We start from the raw sequence: 20,001 nt of genomic DNA on the forward strand, positions 1-20,001 counted from the left end.
TGTAGAACCACTACCTATGGTTACTTTACTAAGCAAGAAACTATCAAACTTTGCTTTAAATATACTCAGTGACGTGGCCTCTACAGCCAAAGGTGGCAATGAATTTCACAGATTCACCACCCTCTGGCTAAAGAAAATTATTCCTTATCTGTTCTAAAAAGACCCCCTTTTGAACTTGTGCCCTCTGGCCCTAGACTCATATTATTGGAAATGTCCTCTCCAGTCCACTACATCTAGGCTTTTCAATAGATGCTAAGTTTCAACAAGATCCCTCCACCCCAGCCATTTTTTCTTTACTCTAGTTAGTATAGGCCAAAGAGTAATCAAATAGCCCTTGTGCATTAATCCTTTTATTCCCTTAAAACTCTTCTGCATCCTTTCCAATACCAGCACATCCTATGGGGCCCAAAACAATAATACGCCAAATGTGGTCGACGAATGCCTCAAAGCTTCAGCATTTCATCACTGCTTTTATATTCTAGTTTTCTTGCAATGAATCCTAACATTGCATTTGCCTGCCTTATTACTGACTCAACCTGCAAGCTAGCCTAAGGGAATTGTGCACCAAGCTTTCCAAGTCCTTTTGCACCTTTTAAATAGTCTACATCTTGAGTCCTTCTACCAAAGTGCACAAGCCTGACTTACAGGGCACAGAAGCAAGACAGAGATTTAAAGACCTGAAGTGAGTAACTGTAATGAGCTGCCAAAGGAATGGTTGTGGTGTGCATTAAAGAGCAACATCTGAGGCATTTGGATAGGTACCTTCTGGGTGAACACAGGCAACTAAATCCAGGAGGGAGGATACTGTGGTCAGCATTGACCAGTTAAGTCAAAGGGTCTGTTTCTATGCTATATGACGCTATAGAACATAGATTCAATCATAGTCATTCCCCCACATCATAACTCAACATTCATATTTACACTACACTCAGTGGCCACTTTATTAGGTACCTTGTATCTAATAAAGTGGCCACTGAGTACATTTATGGTCTTCTACTGCTGTAGCCCATCCACTTCAAGGTTTAACGTATTGTGCATTCAGCTGTTCTTCTGCACACCACTTTTGCAATGTGTGGTTATTTGAGATACTGTCGCCTTCCTGTCAGCTTGAACCCACCTGGCCATTCTCCTCTGACCTCTCTCATTAACAAGGTGTTTTTTTATCCAACAGAACAGCTACTCACAAACTGTTTGCTTTGTTTATTGCACTATTCTCTGTAAACTGTAGATACTGTTATAAGAAAATCCCAGGAGATTAGTTTCTGAGATACTCAAACTTCCCTGTCTAGCACCAACAACCACTCCACAGTCAGTCACTTGGATCACATTCCTTCCCCATTCTCTATGGTCTGAACAATAACTTATCCACTTGACTATATCTCTGCTTTTATGCACTGAATTGCTGCCCCAGAATTGGCTGATTAGAAATTTGCATAAACAAGCAGGTTTAGTTAATAAAGAGGCCACTATTTGACAGGAATTATACGAGCCTGGATGCAACACTTCCATCTTCAGAAGCACTGTACATTTGTATAATCTTACAGTACTGAATCTCACTGAACTGGCACAAATGAAATTTGATTTTATTTTGAAATTGCATAGTAAACATTTTAAAATTGTACATTAAAATGCCAATTAAGAATCAACTACACAACACAGCAACATGCCTGTCAAACCAATTAAATTAAAATTAAATGCAAAACATTTAAGACACAAAAATGCAATGTGCTGAAATAGGGCTGAGCATATGTAATTCTACAAAAATGTTTTGTGCTGCCACTAGCAGAAATAGTATGTCTATTCTAAATGAATAGTGTCAGAAACAATTTTTAAAATCCCATTTCATGTAAATTCTTTTACTGCAAGTCATTCCTGATCACGCTCAAAAGTCCCCAGAAATAAAAGGAAATCTACTCCAACTAGTGTAGTTTAGCATGCTCTAGACTCTAAAATTTTGTTTGCCATTTTCATTATAGCAAACATTTTTTTAGAAAAATTCAAGGATGGAAGGATGATTATGAATGGAATTTCTAGGAAACTGCAATTATTTTCAACATTTTTTTTTAAACAGTGTACCAAAGAGAACAGTTCCATTTAAAATACATTCAAGATACATTGCGCAAGACTTGGCAAGGTTATGAACAGTGCTCCAAACTAAAATTAATTCATATTTTATTACAATCTCAGATAAATACATCTTAAAAGGGTGCATGTCATCAAAGCATAAGCCTCTTTAATGACAACTGAGAAAGCATTTATCAACACTGCAAACATATAAAATGCATTTTTGTTAGTTATTAGTCATTATAATATATGGAAATATAAAGAAATTTGTTTACATGTGACTTTCAATGAAAAATAATACAAATTTGTTTAAAATTGTTTGAAATACTGCTTACCATTTGGAATTAGCTTTCCAATGATGCCAAATATAGAACTAAAATCTGGTTTTGGACAAACAGCCTTTGGTATTAATGTGCTGGACAAGCATAAATGTATTTGAGTGGCTATAAATGAATCTCACCTGCTTAGGGGACCTGCATAAGGGTCTGCTGACTTAAGTGAGAATCTCAAGCAAATGCCAATACAAGAATGGGGAGTCAAATTTCTAAGTTCCATTTAATATCAATTTTGGTGTCTGTACTGTACGTAATTTATTTCTATCGTAGAATATGAAAGCCAAAAATCAGTAATTCTATATGAGATCAATTAAAGTAATTTTTACCTACAACATCTGCAAGTTCTAGGGATTTCTATTTTGCAATCGAGTCGTCACAAGCAACCTATATAATCTACTTTCCAATGACATGTACCAAATTTACAGGTTAAAAATTGTATATATAATGAGTATTAGTCTAAAGGAGTTTAGCTACAACAGATGAATCCAGTAAATTTAAAATACTATTTTCAATGTCAAAACACTATTCAGCATTTTGACCAATCAAAGCAAAAATATTGGAGGTGGATCTCAAGTCTGAAGATAGCAAAGGGTTGTTACAAACAGCTTGTATATATGGTACAGAGTCACAAAAAATTGCTACACCTTGGACAAGCACAATTAGGCTTCATCTTAAATGGCAATGGTTGATAAAGGTCAAATTAGTGTAGGTAAGTCAATGATAAGTCTCAGAAGATAGTGATGTACTTATTAGTGGCAAAATATAGCAGTATTAGAATCAGAGTCTCTCATTATAAAAGAGAATATATTTCAATATAAAACAGAACTACATGTGTAATTTTAAAAAAATCAGACTATAGCCAATTCAGAGATAGAAATATTAAGTTACTATGATGTATTGCCACAATACTAAATGTGGACCAAGAAATGCTGGTCAGATGAGCAATGTAGAATAGACAACAATTCTACTGAAAGTCTACTCGAAAAAATAACTATTTTATCAATTAAGAGGAATAAAATTATTAACTAATTCCAAACAAAAATGAGAGTGATGAATATCAATACGTTGCCATTCATGCACTTCGGGCTCCACTGTTTTCTGTAACAAAGGGGGAAAAATCAACATCAATGCCACTGTATAATCATCAACATGAATAAATATTGGGCTAAATACACAACATTTAATTACTGAATTTAGTAGCAAAAATTATTCTCACCCCTACTGTTAGACCCCTCCGGTTAAAGTGATATAAAAACAAAGCTGAAAGACTATCCTGAAATATTATGGGTCCTATCAGCTCCAGATTAATTCCCAATGAAAACCTCAGTGTAACACAGTGAGCCAATCCATGGTATATTTTTCACAATACATGACAAAATTAGAGCTGTACTAAAGCAAAGGAAGGCAAACAAAAAGATACCATTGAGGCTAGAAATTTATACTTTACAAGTTAAAAAGTTAACTTTATTTATATCTTGTGTCATAAAGACTTTTAAATTTTTAAACAAAAAGGACCAAGATTCTCTTCCCAATATACCACACCTCTAGAATTTGATCTTAATTTCCGAGTTTTTAGAGGAACGTACTGAGTGTGCAAATCTTCCAAAACAGCAAGATTAAAAACTGAAAACATCTTTTTTAAAAGTGTAAATGTATAATTAGTTTTTAGAATTATAGGGAAGGAAAATAAGTTTGTTTAAAAAAAATTAACTGCTTTAAGAACTATTGTCACCAAGAATTAAACCCACTTCCTTTTATTCCAAATATTGCATATTCTGCCCTCAAAATAATTCTGTAATTGCAGGTTCCTACAATATGTACAACTTCACATTTGTATATCAAACAGACGATACTATCTAGAATAGTACTGAATGATTAAATAAGGAAGATATCAAACAACTGCAAGTCAGTTGTAATTTCTCCCAAACCTGGTTCTTTTAGAGTTTCCGAGCTGCCAGCAAGTTCTTGTGCTCCATCTGTATCCAGCAGCATACTGGTTAAATTGTTACTCTGTTCCTCTTCAGAAATTCTCTTCCTCAAATCGTCCTGTGTAAGATATCATTAAAAAAAATGGAAGAAATTATTCTAAATTCATGACTTCTTCTTAACCAAATGTACAATTTCTAAATAACATACTGTGAGAAAAATTGTAACTTCAGGACTGATTAAATATAAACCAAATATGAATGCTGATAGAACATCTCAGTCTGAAGCGTTAACTGCTTATTCCTCTCCATAGAAGTTGCTTGACTTGCTGAATTCCTCCAGCATATGTTGCTCAAACTTTTCAGCATCTGTAAAAATCCCTTTGGTTTACAAATCAAATATATTAGCTTTCAAGATAATATAAATAGTGTTAGAGTTATAGAGCATCAAAACCGGTCTCCTGCCCAACAAATCTGATCCAACCTTTGAGCACCAATTCCATTTTCTCCCCACATTCTGTCAATTCTCCTAGTCTCTACCAGACACACACACTCTAGAGGCAATTTATATTGATCAATTAACCTACCAAAGCACATATCTTCTGAATGTGGGGGAAACCTGAATACCCTTAGGAAACATGCAGAAGGAACGTGCAAGTTCAATACAAAAGCACAGAGATCAGGATGTAACATGAGATGCTGAACCCGTGAAGCAATAACACCAGTAGCAACTCCATTTAGCAAACAATTTATTCCATCCAAATGAAATGCACATATAAGGGCAAACAGATACACAAACAATAGCAGAATCATAGCTAATAGGACAATGAAAACAGCAAGCAGTGAAAAGCAGTAATGATAACAGTAAGGAATCTTAGGATACTGTTTTCTCCATATTATCAATGCAACTCATACAAAAAAATTAAATCTTTTCCAATAAATCTTTTGGATTAAACGGGATGATCCTTTCTCTGGAGAAGACATGAAGTAACCTGATGGTAGTTTATTATTACACAAGTGGTTATTGGGATAGATATTGTATTTCCTTTTGTGTAAGAGATAAGAGGTAGAACCACATCGGCCAAAAAATATCAAAGGAAATTCAAATAAACTTCCTTTTCTCAGAATTGTTAGAATGTGGATTCAGCTATGGTGTAGTTGTGGCAATTAGAATAGTACAGCACAGGACTAGGATCTTCAACCCAAAATGTCTGTGCCAAGCATGATGCTAAATTAAACAACAGTGCCTTGTGAAAGTATTCAGCCCCAAACCCCTTGTTCACACAAATGAATATTACAATCAGGGATTTTGACTGCTCTTTTGTCTTCATTTTGGTTTTGTCTGTTGAAAATTTATCATACTGTTGGACCTTAGAGAGAGGAGATACTTATCCTTATGAATTCATTGAAAACAGGTGATCTTCCAAATTTCTACATCAACAAATTGTGAGAGCTGGTAGGGTAATATATTGCTACTAAGGAAAGTTAGCGTAGTAAATACAAAGGGGATAATTTTTCAGCCTCATTATTTTGGTTTTAAATTTTTAGTAAGTTGACAGGTTTTGGAATTTTTCTTTTGATTTGACATGATGCACAATGTTTTGTGGATTAGCTCAAAAATCCTACTTCAATATATTTTAAATTTAGAAAATGAGACAGTAAAATGTGAATAGTTGTGTTGGCTGAATACTTTTAAAGCATTGTAATCCCTTCTATCTACATATATTCAATATTCTGCCATTTACTGCATATTCATGTGCCTATCTAAAAGCCTCTTGAACACACACCACCATCACAACTGCTGTCACTACTACAGTGGCAGCACGTTCCAGGAACCCACTACTCTGTATAAAAGAACTTGCCCTGAACATCTCTTCTTACTAAAAGCTATGCTCTCTAATATCTAAATTTCTACCTTGAGGGAAAATTCTGGCTGCCTACCTATCCTGCCTCCCTCTAATTTTATAAACTTAAAAGGTCTCCCCTTGGTCTCCAAAATGGGGAAAAATGGTGGCACAGTGGAACAGCTGTTAGAGCTACTGCTTCCCATGTCTAGCATCCTAAGTTAATCTTGATCTCAGGTTCTTTTGCTTGCATAAATGCCTTTTAAAAGTTTAAAGAGCATGAAAACAAAAGGAAAGAAATAAAATGACAGGGCAGAGCGCTTTGCTTTGGCCATAAACAACTGTCAGGCCCTGTAGTACTGAATAATCAATTTCTACTGCCATAAACATGATATAATCTCATTTCAAAATTTACCTCAGAAAGCACAGTGAGTCTTGAAGGCAAGTTTTCTACTTTAACAAAATCATCTTCATCTGATTTTTGACTCAAATTGCCTGATCCAGCCTCCTGTTGAGTATAAAAGAAAAATGAATTCTCTAATTTTGCTGGTCACAACTTCTGAGCACGAATGAATGGGGCAGGAAGTTTGTAGATTTTGGAATAGAACAACTTCGTTTCAAATCTACAATTTAACTTTAGCAATGGAAACTAAAAAAAGAGGGACAATCTTGCATTAACACTCCATTTTTGACTACATGGAATACAAATCCCATTTTTACTTCTATAAAGGAAACTAAACATTAATGAACTGAAGTGTAGATATCCTGGAATTTCAAAGCTGGTGATTTTCTTAATGAATCTATAATCATCTTCATATTTCATAATTTTTAGATACTTTTCACTTTAAAAGAATGAGAGAAATAGCAAAATCAAAAGCAATTTTTAAAAGTAGTAGAGCCATACATTTTAGGGGAAAAATAGACTCTAGGTCATTAAAATTCTAATGAGCCAAAACTGATGAAGTTCCCCAAATTATATAATCTACGTATATATGCATAGTAAAGCAAACTCTAACCCTAATGCATAGTACTGTCGAGCAGGTTATGTAATTAGGGTAACAATGAGCCACAACTAAAATTTGTAATCAGAGGTTTTCCTAAAAATGCTGGAACACTGTCAGGCAACAAAGGCCATGTAAAAATTAGAACCAAGTTATATTATAATCTTTGTTTCAAATGTAAAACCATCAGCTCTTGAATTTCACTTTATCACAAAAGAGTCGGGACTGCTTTGTCTAGAGTATGCCCATCTACGTTGAAACAGATTGAAGTAGCACCATAGCAAGGACCATTGGACCCCAAACTGCATCACTATTGTTTCCACTCTGGATTATGAAATTTAGTTTAATGGTTTTATAATTCTTTATTTTACTTATTGTTTTTAATTTCTAGAATGTTTTCAAGTTTTTCATCCATTTACAATTTTGAAACTTATTTAAATATAATTGAACAGTTGATAAATCTTTCTGATTATTAAAGACATTAAAACTTTTTCTATGTCCCTTGAAAGCCCCAGGTGTCAAAAGGCTATTAGGGCAGCATAGGAACAGGGCCTCAAGATTCTGTACTGAATCCTCATTTAATAGCATCTGTACCTGGGCTAGTACAATTACACCCATGGCTGTAGGAAGAGCAGAGGTGAGAACAGGCTAGATCAAGTCCTGGTTTTGCAGGTAAATCTCCAGATTTCCCACATCCCACAATACTATGCATCAAGTACAGATGCAAACCAGCTAATACAAGTACCCCAAACTCTACTAGCTCAAGGATCATCAAACTTTGCAGCCCCCAGATTTTGGTTGATGCTCAGCATTTCTGCATACCAACCTAAATGCTATTTGTGAATAAGCAAGAACTAAAAATTTCAGTCATACCAAAGCCACTTCATCACAGTTCACGTTTTTTCTCTCTCATACTCCCTCCTCTCTCATGACATACCAAGTACATCAAAACATGTTCTGCATTTATTTTAATCAGGTTTATAGTATCTGCAGCATTTTGCTTTTGTATTGACCCATTTAATTTGATTTTATCCTTGTGCTAGTACCAAAGTTTACGATACAACACAGCTCAGACGCTACCTTGAATGAAAAATATACCCCAGTATGCCAATGCATTTGTTTCTGGCTAACAAGACAAGGATTGTTTGATGGCTCTCCTGAATGCTTTTCCAGAACAAAAATATTTGGCATAACCCTTTCTGAAAGTTGGATACTCTCAGTGTTGACACCTTAAATTCCAAAATGACCCACAAAATATGGTTAAGTATTCCGCCTACTTGCTTTATCCTTTGCAGGCTAGTAACATGGAACTAAAACTTTAAGAGAACTGCTGAAAGTAATTAGGGAAAAACAAATAGCACTAACTGTTGAGACTTTCCACAACAGAGACGTTATGTTTTGCATAGGTGGTGATGTAACATCCTTAGCTTTCTAAACATAGCCGAATACTTATGGAAGATAGAGATGTGAAGGAAGATATTTTACATGCTTACGTAATCGTTAACCAGCACAGGAGACTCTGTGTCAGGGCTGGCAGCCAATGAGCTTTCCGGTGTCCCTTGCAAGTCATTTTCTATTTCCATCTGCACTGGTGTTCCTGGAATAGCACAGTCGCACAGTGGTACGGGCAGCTTCAAATTCTCAGTGTCTTCATTAAATAATACTTGATTTGATGATGTTAAAGCCTCAAAAGCAAGATTTGCAGTCTTGCTGCATTCATTTTCAGCTACAAATTTTTTAAAAATAGCAGTTGATTACAATTATATGTACAACAATCCTGTTTAAAAGCATCTGATAATAAAAGAAACATAAATATGGTCAATTCCACTGTTGGTTACTTTCAATAAAAGAACACAGAAGGTCAAACTCTACCTGCAGTAACTGTGTTCTCAATTTGATTAACCGCATTATCTTGACTAGGTTTGGAAAGAACATCCTAAAAAGAGAAGAGTTCTGATTAGCATTAAGCACTATACAAAATCTTAGAATCTAAGGTGGCAGCAAGTTATATGACCACTCAAGTCTGCTCTGCTGTTCAATAAGGTCATAGCTGGTCAAATTTTATTTATCACAACGACATCCACAACCTTTTGGGTTAAAGAATAACCTTGATATTTTACAAACCAGTGCAGAAAAATCGTTCTTCTTCTTTGTAATTCTAATTGGCTGACCATGGCTCAGTTGTAGATATTAAAGCCTGAAAAAATTGGTTCATGAGCCTATATCCTGTCAATTCCTTGCAGAATCTTTAAAAAAAAACACCCTCAAATCAACTTTTTCTCTCTCTCTTCTTAACTGGTGATTTATTTTAACATTACTTTTATTTTCAGTGAAGACAACTTTAATATATACAGTGAATTCCAGTTAATTGGGCCATCAGTTAAGTGGAGCAGTCGCTTTATTTTGGACAACTCTTAAAGAACAAAAACTAATCAAGATAATAGCCAGGCTTCCCTTCATTTATTTGGGACACAATGCCATTTAAATGGGGCAGTTGACTGTTGCCAAATATTTTGTAACTAGCTTCACATCATGTGGCCATTAAGACATAACACCATGTTTAGAGTGAAGATTTTAGGTAGCATCACTTGTGAGTTTGTCACTGCAAAAAGCAGTGATTTTTGTCACTTGGTAGTTGGTGAGTAATAAACAGCAAGATAATCCATAACTATTTTGTTCACTGTGTTTCAAGTATTCAGACTTGGAGATGACAGAGATGGCCAGGAGTGAAAATGAAACGATCTCACAACTTCAACAAATTAGGAACTATGAACAATTTGAAGGCATTGACAATCATCTTGAACCTTACAATGAAAAAGAAGATTTGGAGGATGCAGTCATCGAAAGCACTGTTTGAAAGCAGTCCATCAGGTGTCTGCACTAACTTTATTCATTTACCATCAATCAAAAGAACACGTCAGCGTACACTGAATGAATCCCTCTGTCGATGACTGTTAGGAACTAATACAGTTTTATAGTGCTGTAGTAGTTTTGGTAGTGTTCTATTTTTTTCTGTATTTCATTTAAATACATAATTTGTTACTCAGTTAAATGGTAGCTTACTTTTTTTAAAAAAAAACATCTTTTTAATTATTTCTATGATATTTCGGCTAATTGGGGCAGTCGCTTAATTGGGCCAAAAGGTACTGGTCCTGATGTGTCCCAATTAACCAAAATCAACTGTATTTGGTTTTAAGATTTGCAATCAATGATAGCAAACATGGGCTTTTGAATAGAAACGTTCCATCATAGCAACAGTGTGAAAGCAGCAGGTTGCTATGACATAAAACACTACGATTGACTGCTTCAATCATTACAAAAACCTTCAGTTCAGAAAAAAAAAACAATTGACAGAAAATAACGTTCTGACGTATAAAGGGATAGAAGCTTACTGTTGGGTAACTAATAAAATTTGAGCAGTCATAACACTAGTAGCGTTCAACAGGAAGGAAATCTAAAAAAAAAAATGCAAAGAGATACCATATTTTTATGTGGAAAAGAGACCTTTGCAGCTAGAGACCAAATTATATATACAAACTTAGAAAAGTTGTTGTGATAGTCCCTCATTAATAAACACACAAATTTATCCACAAGATAAATAAGCATTACTTAATGAAAGGTGAGAGCCCCAGTTCTCAATATTTCAAATAGGTTGTAAGTTAAAATTAAAATGAAGTATCATTTGAGAGTAACATGATTTCAAATAAGCTAACTAACATTTTTATGGTTAATTGCTCATATTAACAGGCAAAAAGGCTTTTACCTTGAATGTCACAATGCTGCCCCTATACCCAAATAATTATATATTGTAATTCTGAACAAACATAGAAACGTATAGTTTTTAATTTCAATTCAAATTATCAACTGCTAAATGAAAATGTCTCGAGACATTCTCCTAAATGGAAATGATTAAATCTCAGCAGTTCTCAGACTTCAGAAGACATTTTAAAATCAACTCAAAACTACATAAATCAAAGACAACAATATTCATTAGAACAAACATTACCTGCTCATGATCAATCTCATCTGCAATTTCAGTATTAGCTTGAAGAGATGTCTGCACATCAATATTACAAGCATCGAAGTCCTCAATTTCCTCATCTTCATTCTCATCCTCACCACTGCCATAATTTGTCAATGCTTGAGTTTCAGCTTTTGATAAACCTGATGGTTACAGTAAAAGAGCTCATCTTTATTTGCCTTTTATAATATGAAAAAAATTGTTTGACAATTGTAAATTTGCATTGTAGTTAGTTAACTATTGCGAGAACCATACAGGTGTTGAAACTTGGCTAATTGGATTCAGAATTCTTTGGGTTCTATTCAAGGGTGTAATTTCATTCCACAACCTAACCCAAATGGCCAAAATCTAATTTTTTATTTCTGCTTATTTACGACTAAAACAAAACTCTTCTCATAACAGTTTCACCAGTTTTTGCTTGATTTTCAGATCTGGGGACATTTAAATATAAATTAAATGGAATTATACACATAGGTGAGCTCAATCTCATTTATCATTCTCAGACTATTTTCATCAACTGATCCATATCTATAATTGTAAATGTTTGCTCTTTGCACTAGTGATTCTGGTCACCTACATAGGAAACCGATGTAAAATTAGTTCTTTATCTTCAGTGTGTCTGAATAAAGAAAAAGACATTCTCACAATGAATTTCTTCACCCACCTATCCATATTCCCCCTCACCTGGTTTTAGCTATCACCTTCCTGGCTCCCTCCCATCCCGCCCACCTTCTTATTCTGGCTTCTGCCCCCTGGAAGACAGAACACAGAAAAATGTCAACCAATCTTTGATGGGTTTCTGACAAAGCCTACTGAATGAACCATTGGACAGAAAGCTTGGAAACTCATGCCTGTATTCATTCAAGATACAAGTAAAGCAAGTCTGACATACTTAACCCTCAGTGATGTTTGTGGGAGCCATTAAAAAAAAACAGGAAATTGGTCAGAGTCTCACTTCAAATTCTGTATCTTATTTGTAACTTAAGGTCACCTCCTGCTTTCATCTCATAGCAATTTCAGATTTCTCATCTCTAATAGATCAAATTTCAATTGGATAAGAGAAAGACTATTAGAACATCTGTACATACATGGCACAAACTTTTAAGGCACATGGACAGAATATCACCTAAGACTACTCATATGAAGAAATTCACAACAAAAGTTTTTAAATTATTCAAACTATGAAATTTCTTACTGATGGAAACACATTTAGCAGTTATGGCTTCACTTTCAGCATCCTCCTCCTCTCCGTCAGATAAACCACCTTTCATTAACTTCTCAGCTCCAACAGACTCATTTCCTTTGAGATCATCTGTAATAGCTATCTCACTTTCATCCTTGTCCTAAAGGTAGAGAGAAAATAATAACAAGATGGGAGCATATGAACGTGAGTTATCTGACATGAAACTATCAGTTAGAAGATAATGGTTTCAGACAACTTTTTTTAAAAATTCTGATAATTACAAACTTCCAAAATAAACCAACAACCTGGTGTACTATTTTAAATCAGGTAGTATTTAAAACAATTTGTGAAAGATCAACAGCCTCACATGAAATAATTATTTCAATGGAACACTTGGAAAATTGGAATTGGAATCTTTTTTTTTTTTAAATGTATGAGAAAAGAACAGTGCAACTGCAGATTCTCTCCAGACCTCATACTGTTTTGTATACACTCAGACTTACTTTATCTTCATCTTCAAGCTCTTCCACAGAGGATTCATCGTCTTTAGAATGTGTCTTCTCCTATTAAATAAGAAATTTCAGAACAAGGTTGTATTGAACAATTTTAACATGAAACACAACAATTCAAGTTGGTTACTTACAAACAATTTGTTTACTAACTTTCCCTTCACATAGCTAGAAGAACATTTCAGCAACAAAATATACTTATGTGATTTGAACACCCACAAAATTTAACACAATGGCAGTGAAAAAACTGCAGAGCTTGCACATCATACAGAGCTATTACAACAATTACTGTTCTGTTTTTCAAAAGTAAATCACAGAATTTCTTACTTACTCATTAAGACATCAGAGACAGCTATTCAGCCCATTGGGTCCATGCCAGCTGCCAGCAAAGCAATTCATCAGCCATGTTTTTTTAACTTACATATTCATCAACTCTCAGTTGATTCTAATGTACATTAAGGGTTAATCTACAGTAGGTAATTAATGTATCCCGTTTTTTGGGATGTGGCAGAAAATTAGATTAAAAAAACCCACATGTGCATGCAGAGAACGTACAAACTCCACATATACTGTACCCAGGTACTTGGAGATGTGAAGAAACAGCTTTAGCTGCTGTTCCACTATACTGATCCACAAACAGTGATTTTCTTATAGCTACTTCAAATGGTCAACAAAATTCACACTAGCAAATCATAATATTTGAATACTTAAGTATTTAACATATTATCACACCTCTGTTGTACAGTGATGTTTAAAAGATGCCACTTCCTTTAGTCTTCTTTTGCACCTTTGTTTTGCTGCAACACTGCTGTTATCCAGGTCTTGCATGAGCCTAAAGAATGCAAGCTCATTGAACAGGATCTCTGAAATCTCTACCAGCAAATCCTCCCCACATTCTTTGAGCTTTCGACCAGCAAACTTTGCCAGAGAATCCTACAAGGACAAAAATCAAAGCCTCAATTACAGAAGAGATGATCAAGAATGGGCTAATGTAGCTGCTCAAACATTTCACTGAACTTTCCCTCAGTATCAACAAAAGAGCTGCACCACTTCAGGAATCTGAGTGGTGCACATTCTCCTGTCCATACCAATAGTGTTAAGGTTGAGAGGGTTGACAGTTTCAAGTTCCTAGATGTGAACATCACTAACAGCCTGTCACGGTCCAGCCACATAAACACCATGGCCAATAAGGCTCACCAACGCCTCTGCTTCCAAGGGAGGCTAAGGAAATTTGGTATTTCCCATTGACCCTCATCGATTTTTATTGATGCAACAAAGAAAACATTTTGTCTGGATGTCTAATGGCTTAGTATGACAGCTTCTCAGCATGTGACCACAAGAAAGTGTGAGGACACAGCTCAGCATATCACAGAAACTAGGCTCTCCTCCCCTCCTGTCTTAGCAAAGCAACCAGCATAATCTAAGGTTCCACTCACTTTCTCCCTTCTCCCCTTTTCCAACAGGCAACAGATACAGAAGCCTGCAAACAAGTACAACTACCACCAGGTTTGAGGACACTCTAATAAGATTATTAAGTAGTTCCTGAGTACAATCTATCTTTTAGCCATGTCCCTTTTGCACCACTATATCTGTTTGGCCCATGTATCCTCCCTTCCTCATCTCACATTTTGGTTTACAGCAAGGGTTTAGTACATCAACCAGAATGACCCTAATGAACATACTAGCATGTCTAAAAATAAAAATTCAGTTAAGTACAAACCTGAAGTATGGCACCTAGTTGTTTATGAAAGAACTTGACAAATTCCTTGCTCTCATCATTCTGCTGTGTAAGTTCTAACACCATGCGCCCAATAGTTGTGAGCAACTGTGGAGAGCAGACATCATCCATATGTTCCTGAAAAGAATCAACCAGAAGTAGAAAACAAATTTTCATTTTTTTGCTAATTAGATGTGTTGTTTAGTTTGATTAGTTCCATCTGGTTTTTCACTGTCCTCCCTTCCAACCCACTGTTCCTGGAGCTTGAGCATAATTCTCAGATCTACATCACATTCATCAGGACAGAATTGACAACTGGGAACAGTGCTGACATTTTTTCTGGACTCTAATGATTTGAACAGAACAAGTTAGCACAAGTGATTAAAGAACACTGACTCAAAGGAAAAACACAGATTTCATTAAGGTACTATGGATGGAAAAAGAATAAAATGAATGGCAATTCACAAATGTTCTCCCCACAAGGAGTGGTGATTGAAATTTCTCCCTTTAGACAGTAGACATTGCAAGCATGTCAATTTGCCTGTACTGCAGCTTATATTAGGCAGGAAGTGGTGTTGGATAGACTGTTGGGTCTTAAGGCTGATAAGTCCCCAGGGCCTGGTGGTCTGCATCCCAGGGTACTTAAGGAGGTGGCTCTAGAAATCGTGGATGCATTGGTAATCATTTTCCAATGTTCTATAGATTCAGGATCAGTTCCTATGGATTGGAGGGTGGCTAATATTGTCCCACTTTTCAAGAAAGGAGGGAGAGAGAAAACAGAGAATTATAGACCAGCTAGACTGACGTCAGCGGTGGGAAAGATGCTGGAGTCAATTATAAAAGATGAAATTACGACACATTTGGATAGCAGTAACAGGATAGGTCCGAGTCATCATGGATTTACAAAGAGGAAATCGTGCTTGACTAATCTTCTGGAATTTTTTGAGGATGTAACTATGAAAATGGACAAGGGAGAGCCAGTGGATGTAGCGTACCTGGACTTTCAGAAAGCCTTTGATGAAGTCCCACATAGGAGATTAGTGGGCAAAATTAGGGCACATGGTATTGGGGGCAGAGTACTGATAGGATTGAAAATTAGCTGGCTAACAGGAAACAAAGAGTAGCGATTAACAGGTCCCTTTCAGAATGGCGGGCTGTGACCAGTGGGGTACCACAGGGTTCAGTGCTGGGATCGTAGCCGTTTACAATATACATTAATGATTTAGATGAAGGGATTAAAAGTAATGTTAGCAAATTTGCAGATGACACAAAGCTGGGTGGCCGTGTGAAATGTGAGGAGGATGTTATGAGAATGCAGAGTGACTTGGACAGGCTGGGTGAGTGGGCAGATGTATGGCAGATACAGTTTAATGTGGATAAATGTGAGGTTATCCACTTTGGTGGCAAGAACAGGAAGGCATATTATTTTCTAAATGGAGTCAAGTTAGGAAAAGGGGAAGTACAACGAGATCTAGGTTTTCTTGTACATCAGTCACTGAAAGCAAGCATGCAGGTACAGCAGGAGTATCGTGTGCAGTTTTGGTCCCCAAATTTGAGGAAGGACATTCTTGCTATTGAGGGAGTGCAGCGCAGGTTCACAAGGTTAATTCCCGGGATGGCGGGACTGTCATATGTTGAAAGATTGGAGAGACTGGGCTTGTATACACTGGAATTTAGAAGGATGAGAGGGGATCTAATTGAAACATGTAAGATTATTAAGGGATTGGACACGCTGGAGGCAGGAAGCATGTTCCCGTTGATGGGTGAGTCCAGAACCAGAGACCACAGTTTAAGAATAAGGGATAGGCCATTTAGAACAGAGTTGAGGAAAAACTTTTTCACCTGGAGAGTGGTGGATATGTGGAATGCTCTGCCCCAGAAGGCAGTGGAGGCCAAGTCTCTGGATGGTTTCAAGAAAGAGATGGATAGAGCTCTTAAAGATAGCGGAATCAAAGGTTATGGGGATAAGGCAGGAACTGGATACTGATTGTGGATGATCAGCCATGATCACAGTGAATGGCGGTGCTGGCTCAAAGGGCCAAATGGCCTACTCCTGCACCTATTTATTGTCTATTGAATGCTGAGCTGTTCAATGATGGCAAAATCTAATACTTCCAAACTCAAGAATAGTGTATTAGGAAAATACCTTCATAGTGATAACTAAGCATCCATTAAGCATGCAAATGCCTTCATTTTTAGGCAGTCTGCTGTGGTCACCATATTTCATCTGATATACCTGACTGACTGATTGTCTTGACAGGTTAACCATCTGGCCTTGATCCTTAAGTTCTAATCAGGCTCCTAGACATACTGTGAAGCACAATTACAGGAGCTGCCATACAGACACTGGAATTTGGCACAGAATGCCACCCAGTGCCTTTTGGTTCATCCTGTACAGGAAAATCCAAGAGAACAATATTATGTTTCACTGTTGACAGAAATACTTGCATCGCACCTTCAGAAATGGGATTACTTCCGTCATGATTGCCTTTATTTGCTTGTCCAGTTGTTGAGTGTCTATGCGAGGGCAATTAATGTCAGTAGTGTCAGTGTTGTGATCCATCACAAAGCTACTTCCAGCTACATATCCACCTGAATTCATAAAGGAAAATAAAAATTTGATATATTGCACATACAAGCAGTTACCAAGAACTCAAAGCAATTGAAAAGATTATTTCCAAATTACACCTGTACAAAATCTGCTTTTACTGATCCAGAAAGTGACCCCAATCCCATTTTTATGCATATAATCTTGACACCTCACCACTTCTGCACTCAACCCCATACTTTGTCATTAAATTGGTATATGGCTTTTCTAATGTCCAGTACCGGGTGAACCGGAATTTCCTCAACATAACATAGGATGAACCAGACCATTAGTTATCTTGGTATCCAGCTGATTACAAGTTTTGAGGAAGTCATGACGTGAACTATTGACTACTTTCTCTTCCCACAGATACTGCCTGACTGGCTGAATTCTTCCAGCACATCTGCTTTTGATCCATAATGGCACCCTTCTCTCCCTGCGTCAACTCTACTGCTTCTGAAATGACTACTCCAACAGATTCTGAGATCCAATGGTGCATTTAAGAAGTACAAAAGCAATCTTTAGAAATCATCATAGTTGTGCTTAGTCTACACAGATTCCCAGTTCATTCACACCTCAGTTGTAAAATCCATATCTTTACATTCAAATTACTTCACCCTTCTGCTCCACAGCCAAAGGGCACCCAGTGAACTCTGCAATTTTCCAATTCTGGGCTCCTGCACAAAGCTGCCAATTGTAGAGCAATTATGACCAGTATGCTTTCAGCAGTAAGGGTATCAAATTCTGGTACTTTTATTTCTTCCATCAAAACACCCTGAAAACAAACATTTTGTTTTATTTGGATCTTCAGTATAGATCTTGTCCAATGCAGAATCCACGGAACTATTGAAAAGCCTGGTGGTATCACTAACAGAAACAAATTAACACAGCCTAAAAAATTTGTTTGCGTGTAGCCTTCCTATGCTCTTGGAAGACAATAGACAATAGGTGCAGGAGTAGGCCATTCAGCCCTTTGAGCCAGCACCGCCATTCACTGTGATCATGGCTGATCATCCACAATCAGTACCGTTTTCCTGCCTTCTCACGATATCCCTTGACTCCGTTATCTTTAAGAGCTGTATCTAACTCCTTCTTGAAAGAATCCAGAGAATTGGCCTCCACTGCCTTCTGAGGCAGAGCATTCCACAGAACCACAACCCTCTGTGTGAAAAAGTTTTTCCTCAACTCCGTTCTAAATGGTCTACCCCTTATTCTTAAACTGTGGCCTCTGGTTCTGGACTCCCCCAACATCGGGAACATGTTTCCTGCCTCTAGCGTGTCCAATCCCTTAATAATCTTATATGTTTTAATCAGATCCCCTCTCATCCTTCTAAATTCCAGTGTATACAAGCCCAGTCGCTCCAATCTTTCAACATATGACAGTCCCACCATCCCCGGAATTAACCTCGTGAACCTACACTGCACTCCCTCAATAGCAAGAATGTCCTTCCTCAAATTTGGAGACCAAAACTGTACACAATACTCCAAGCGTGGTCTCACCAGGGCCCTGTGCAACTGCAGAAGGACCTCTTTGCTCCTATACTCAACTCCCAACATGAAGGCCAACATGCCAATAGCTTTGTTCACTGCCTGCTGCACCTGCAGGCTTACTTTCAGTGACTGATGAACAAGGACACCTAGATCTCATTGTACTTCCCCTTTTCCTAACTTGACACCATTCAGATAGTAATCTGCCTTCCGGTTCTTGCCACCAAAGTGGATAACCTCACATTTATCCACATTAAACTGTATCTGGCATGCATCTGCCCACTCACCCAACCTGTCCAAGTCACACTGCATTCTCATAACATCCTCCTCACATTTCACACTGCCACCCAGCTTTGTGTCATCTGCAAATTTGCTAACGTTACTTTTAATCCCTTCACCTAAATCGTTAATGTATATTGTAAATAGCTGCGTCCCAGCACCAAGCCTTGCGGGGAATGGCAGGCACTAGTCACTGCCTGCCATTCTGAAAAGGACCCATTAATCCCTACTCTTTGTTTCCTGTCTGCCAACCAATTTTCTATCCATGTCAGTACCTTACCCCCAATATCATTTGCTCTAATTTTGCCCACTAACCTCCTATGTGGGACCTTATCAAAGGCTGTCTGGAAGTCCAGGTACACTACATCCACTGGCTTTCCCGTGTCCATTTTCATAGTTACATTCTCAAAAAATTCCAGAAGATTAGTCAAGCATGATTTCCCCTTCGTAAATCAATGCTGACTCAGACCTATCCTGCTACTGCTATCAAAATATGCCGCTATTTCATCTTTTATAATTGATTCCAGCATCTTCCCCACCAGTGATGTCAGACTAACTGCTCTATAATTGCTTGGTTTCTCTCTCCCTCCTTTCTTAAAAAGTGGGATAACATTAGCTACCCTCCAATCTGCAGGAATTGATCCTGAATCTATAGAACATTGGAAAATGATTACCAATGCGTCCACGATTTCTAGAGCCACCTCCTTAAGTACCCTGGGATGCAGACCATCAGGCCCTGGGGATTTATCAGCCTCCAGTCCCATCGGTTTACCCAACACCATTTTCTGTCTGATGCGAATTTCCCACAGTTCCTCTGTTACCCTAGGTTCTCTGGTCACTATTACATCTGGGAGATTGTTTGTGTCTTCCCTAGTGAAGACAGATCCAAAGTACCTGTTCAGCTCGTCTGCCATTTCCTTGTTCCCCATAATAATTTCACCCATTTCTGTCTTCAAGGGCCCAACTTTGGTCTTAATTAATTTTTTCCTCTTCACATACCTAAAGAAGCTTTTATTATCCTCCTTTATATCCTTGGCTAGCTTACCTT

At 37.1% G+C, this 20,001-nt stretch overlaps 1 protein-coding gene across 6 annotated transcripts in view; it reads right to left on the reverse strand.

The window, feature by feature from the left end:
* Positions 1-1,578: 1,578 nt before the first annotated feature.
* pcm1 (pericentriolar material 1) overlaps positions 1,579-20,001 on the reverse strand; it is a 99,907-nt gene continuing 81,484 nt past the window's right edge. For 4 of the 6 annotated variants that reach the window (XM_072252634.1, XM_072252635.1, XM_072252632.1 and 1 more), the window contains 11 exons: positions 17,055-17,191; positions 14,603-14,737; positions 13,615-13,815; positions 12,877-12,936; positions 12,386-12,533; positions 11,176-11,333; positions 9,042-9,105; positions 8,663-8,895; positions 6,584-6,676; positions 4,328-4,445; positions 1,579-3,497 (listed from right to left, as the gene is read on the reverse strand). In XM_072252634.1, coding sequence (XP_072108735.1) covers positions 3,472-3,497; positions 4,328-4,445; positions 6,584-6,676; positions 8,663-8,895; positions 9,042-9,105; positions 11,176-11,333; positions 12,386-12,533; positions 12,877-12,936; positions 13,615-13,815; positions 14,603-14,737; positions 17,055-17,191 — 1,373 coding nt within the window. In that variant the 3' untranslated portion in view covers positions 1,579-3,471. The remainder of the gene's footprint in view (positions 3,498-4,327; positions 4,446-6,583; positions 6,677-8,662; positions 8,896-9,041; positions 9,106-11,175; positions 11,334-12,385; positions 12,534-12,876; positions 12,937-13,614; positions 13,816-14,602; positions 14,738-17,054; positions 17,192-20,001) is intronic. The other 2 variants (XM_072252633.1, XM_072252631.1) reach the window with 2 other exon arrangements.

Source organism: Mobula birostris, chromosome 3, assembly GCF_030028105.1.
Source record: "Mobula birostris isolate sMobBir1 chromosome 3, sMobBir1.hap1, whole genome shotgun sequence".
NCBI lineage: Eukaryota > Metazoa > Chordata > Chondrichthyes > Myliobatiformes > Myliobatidae > Mobula > Mobula birostris.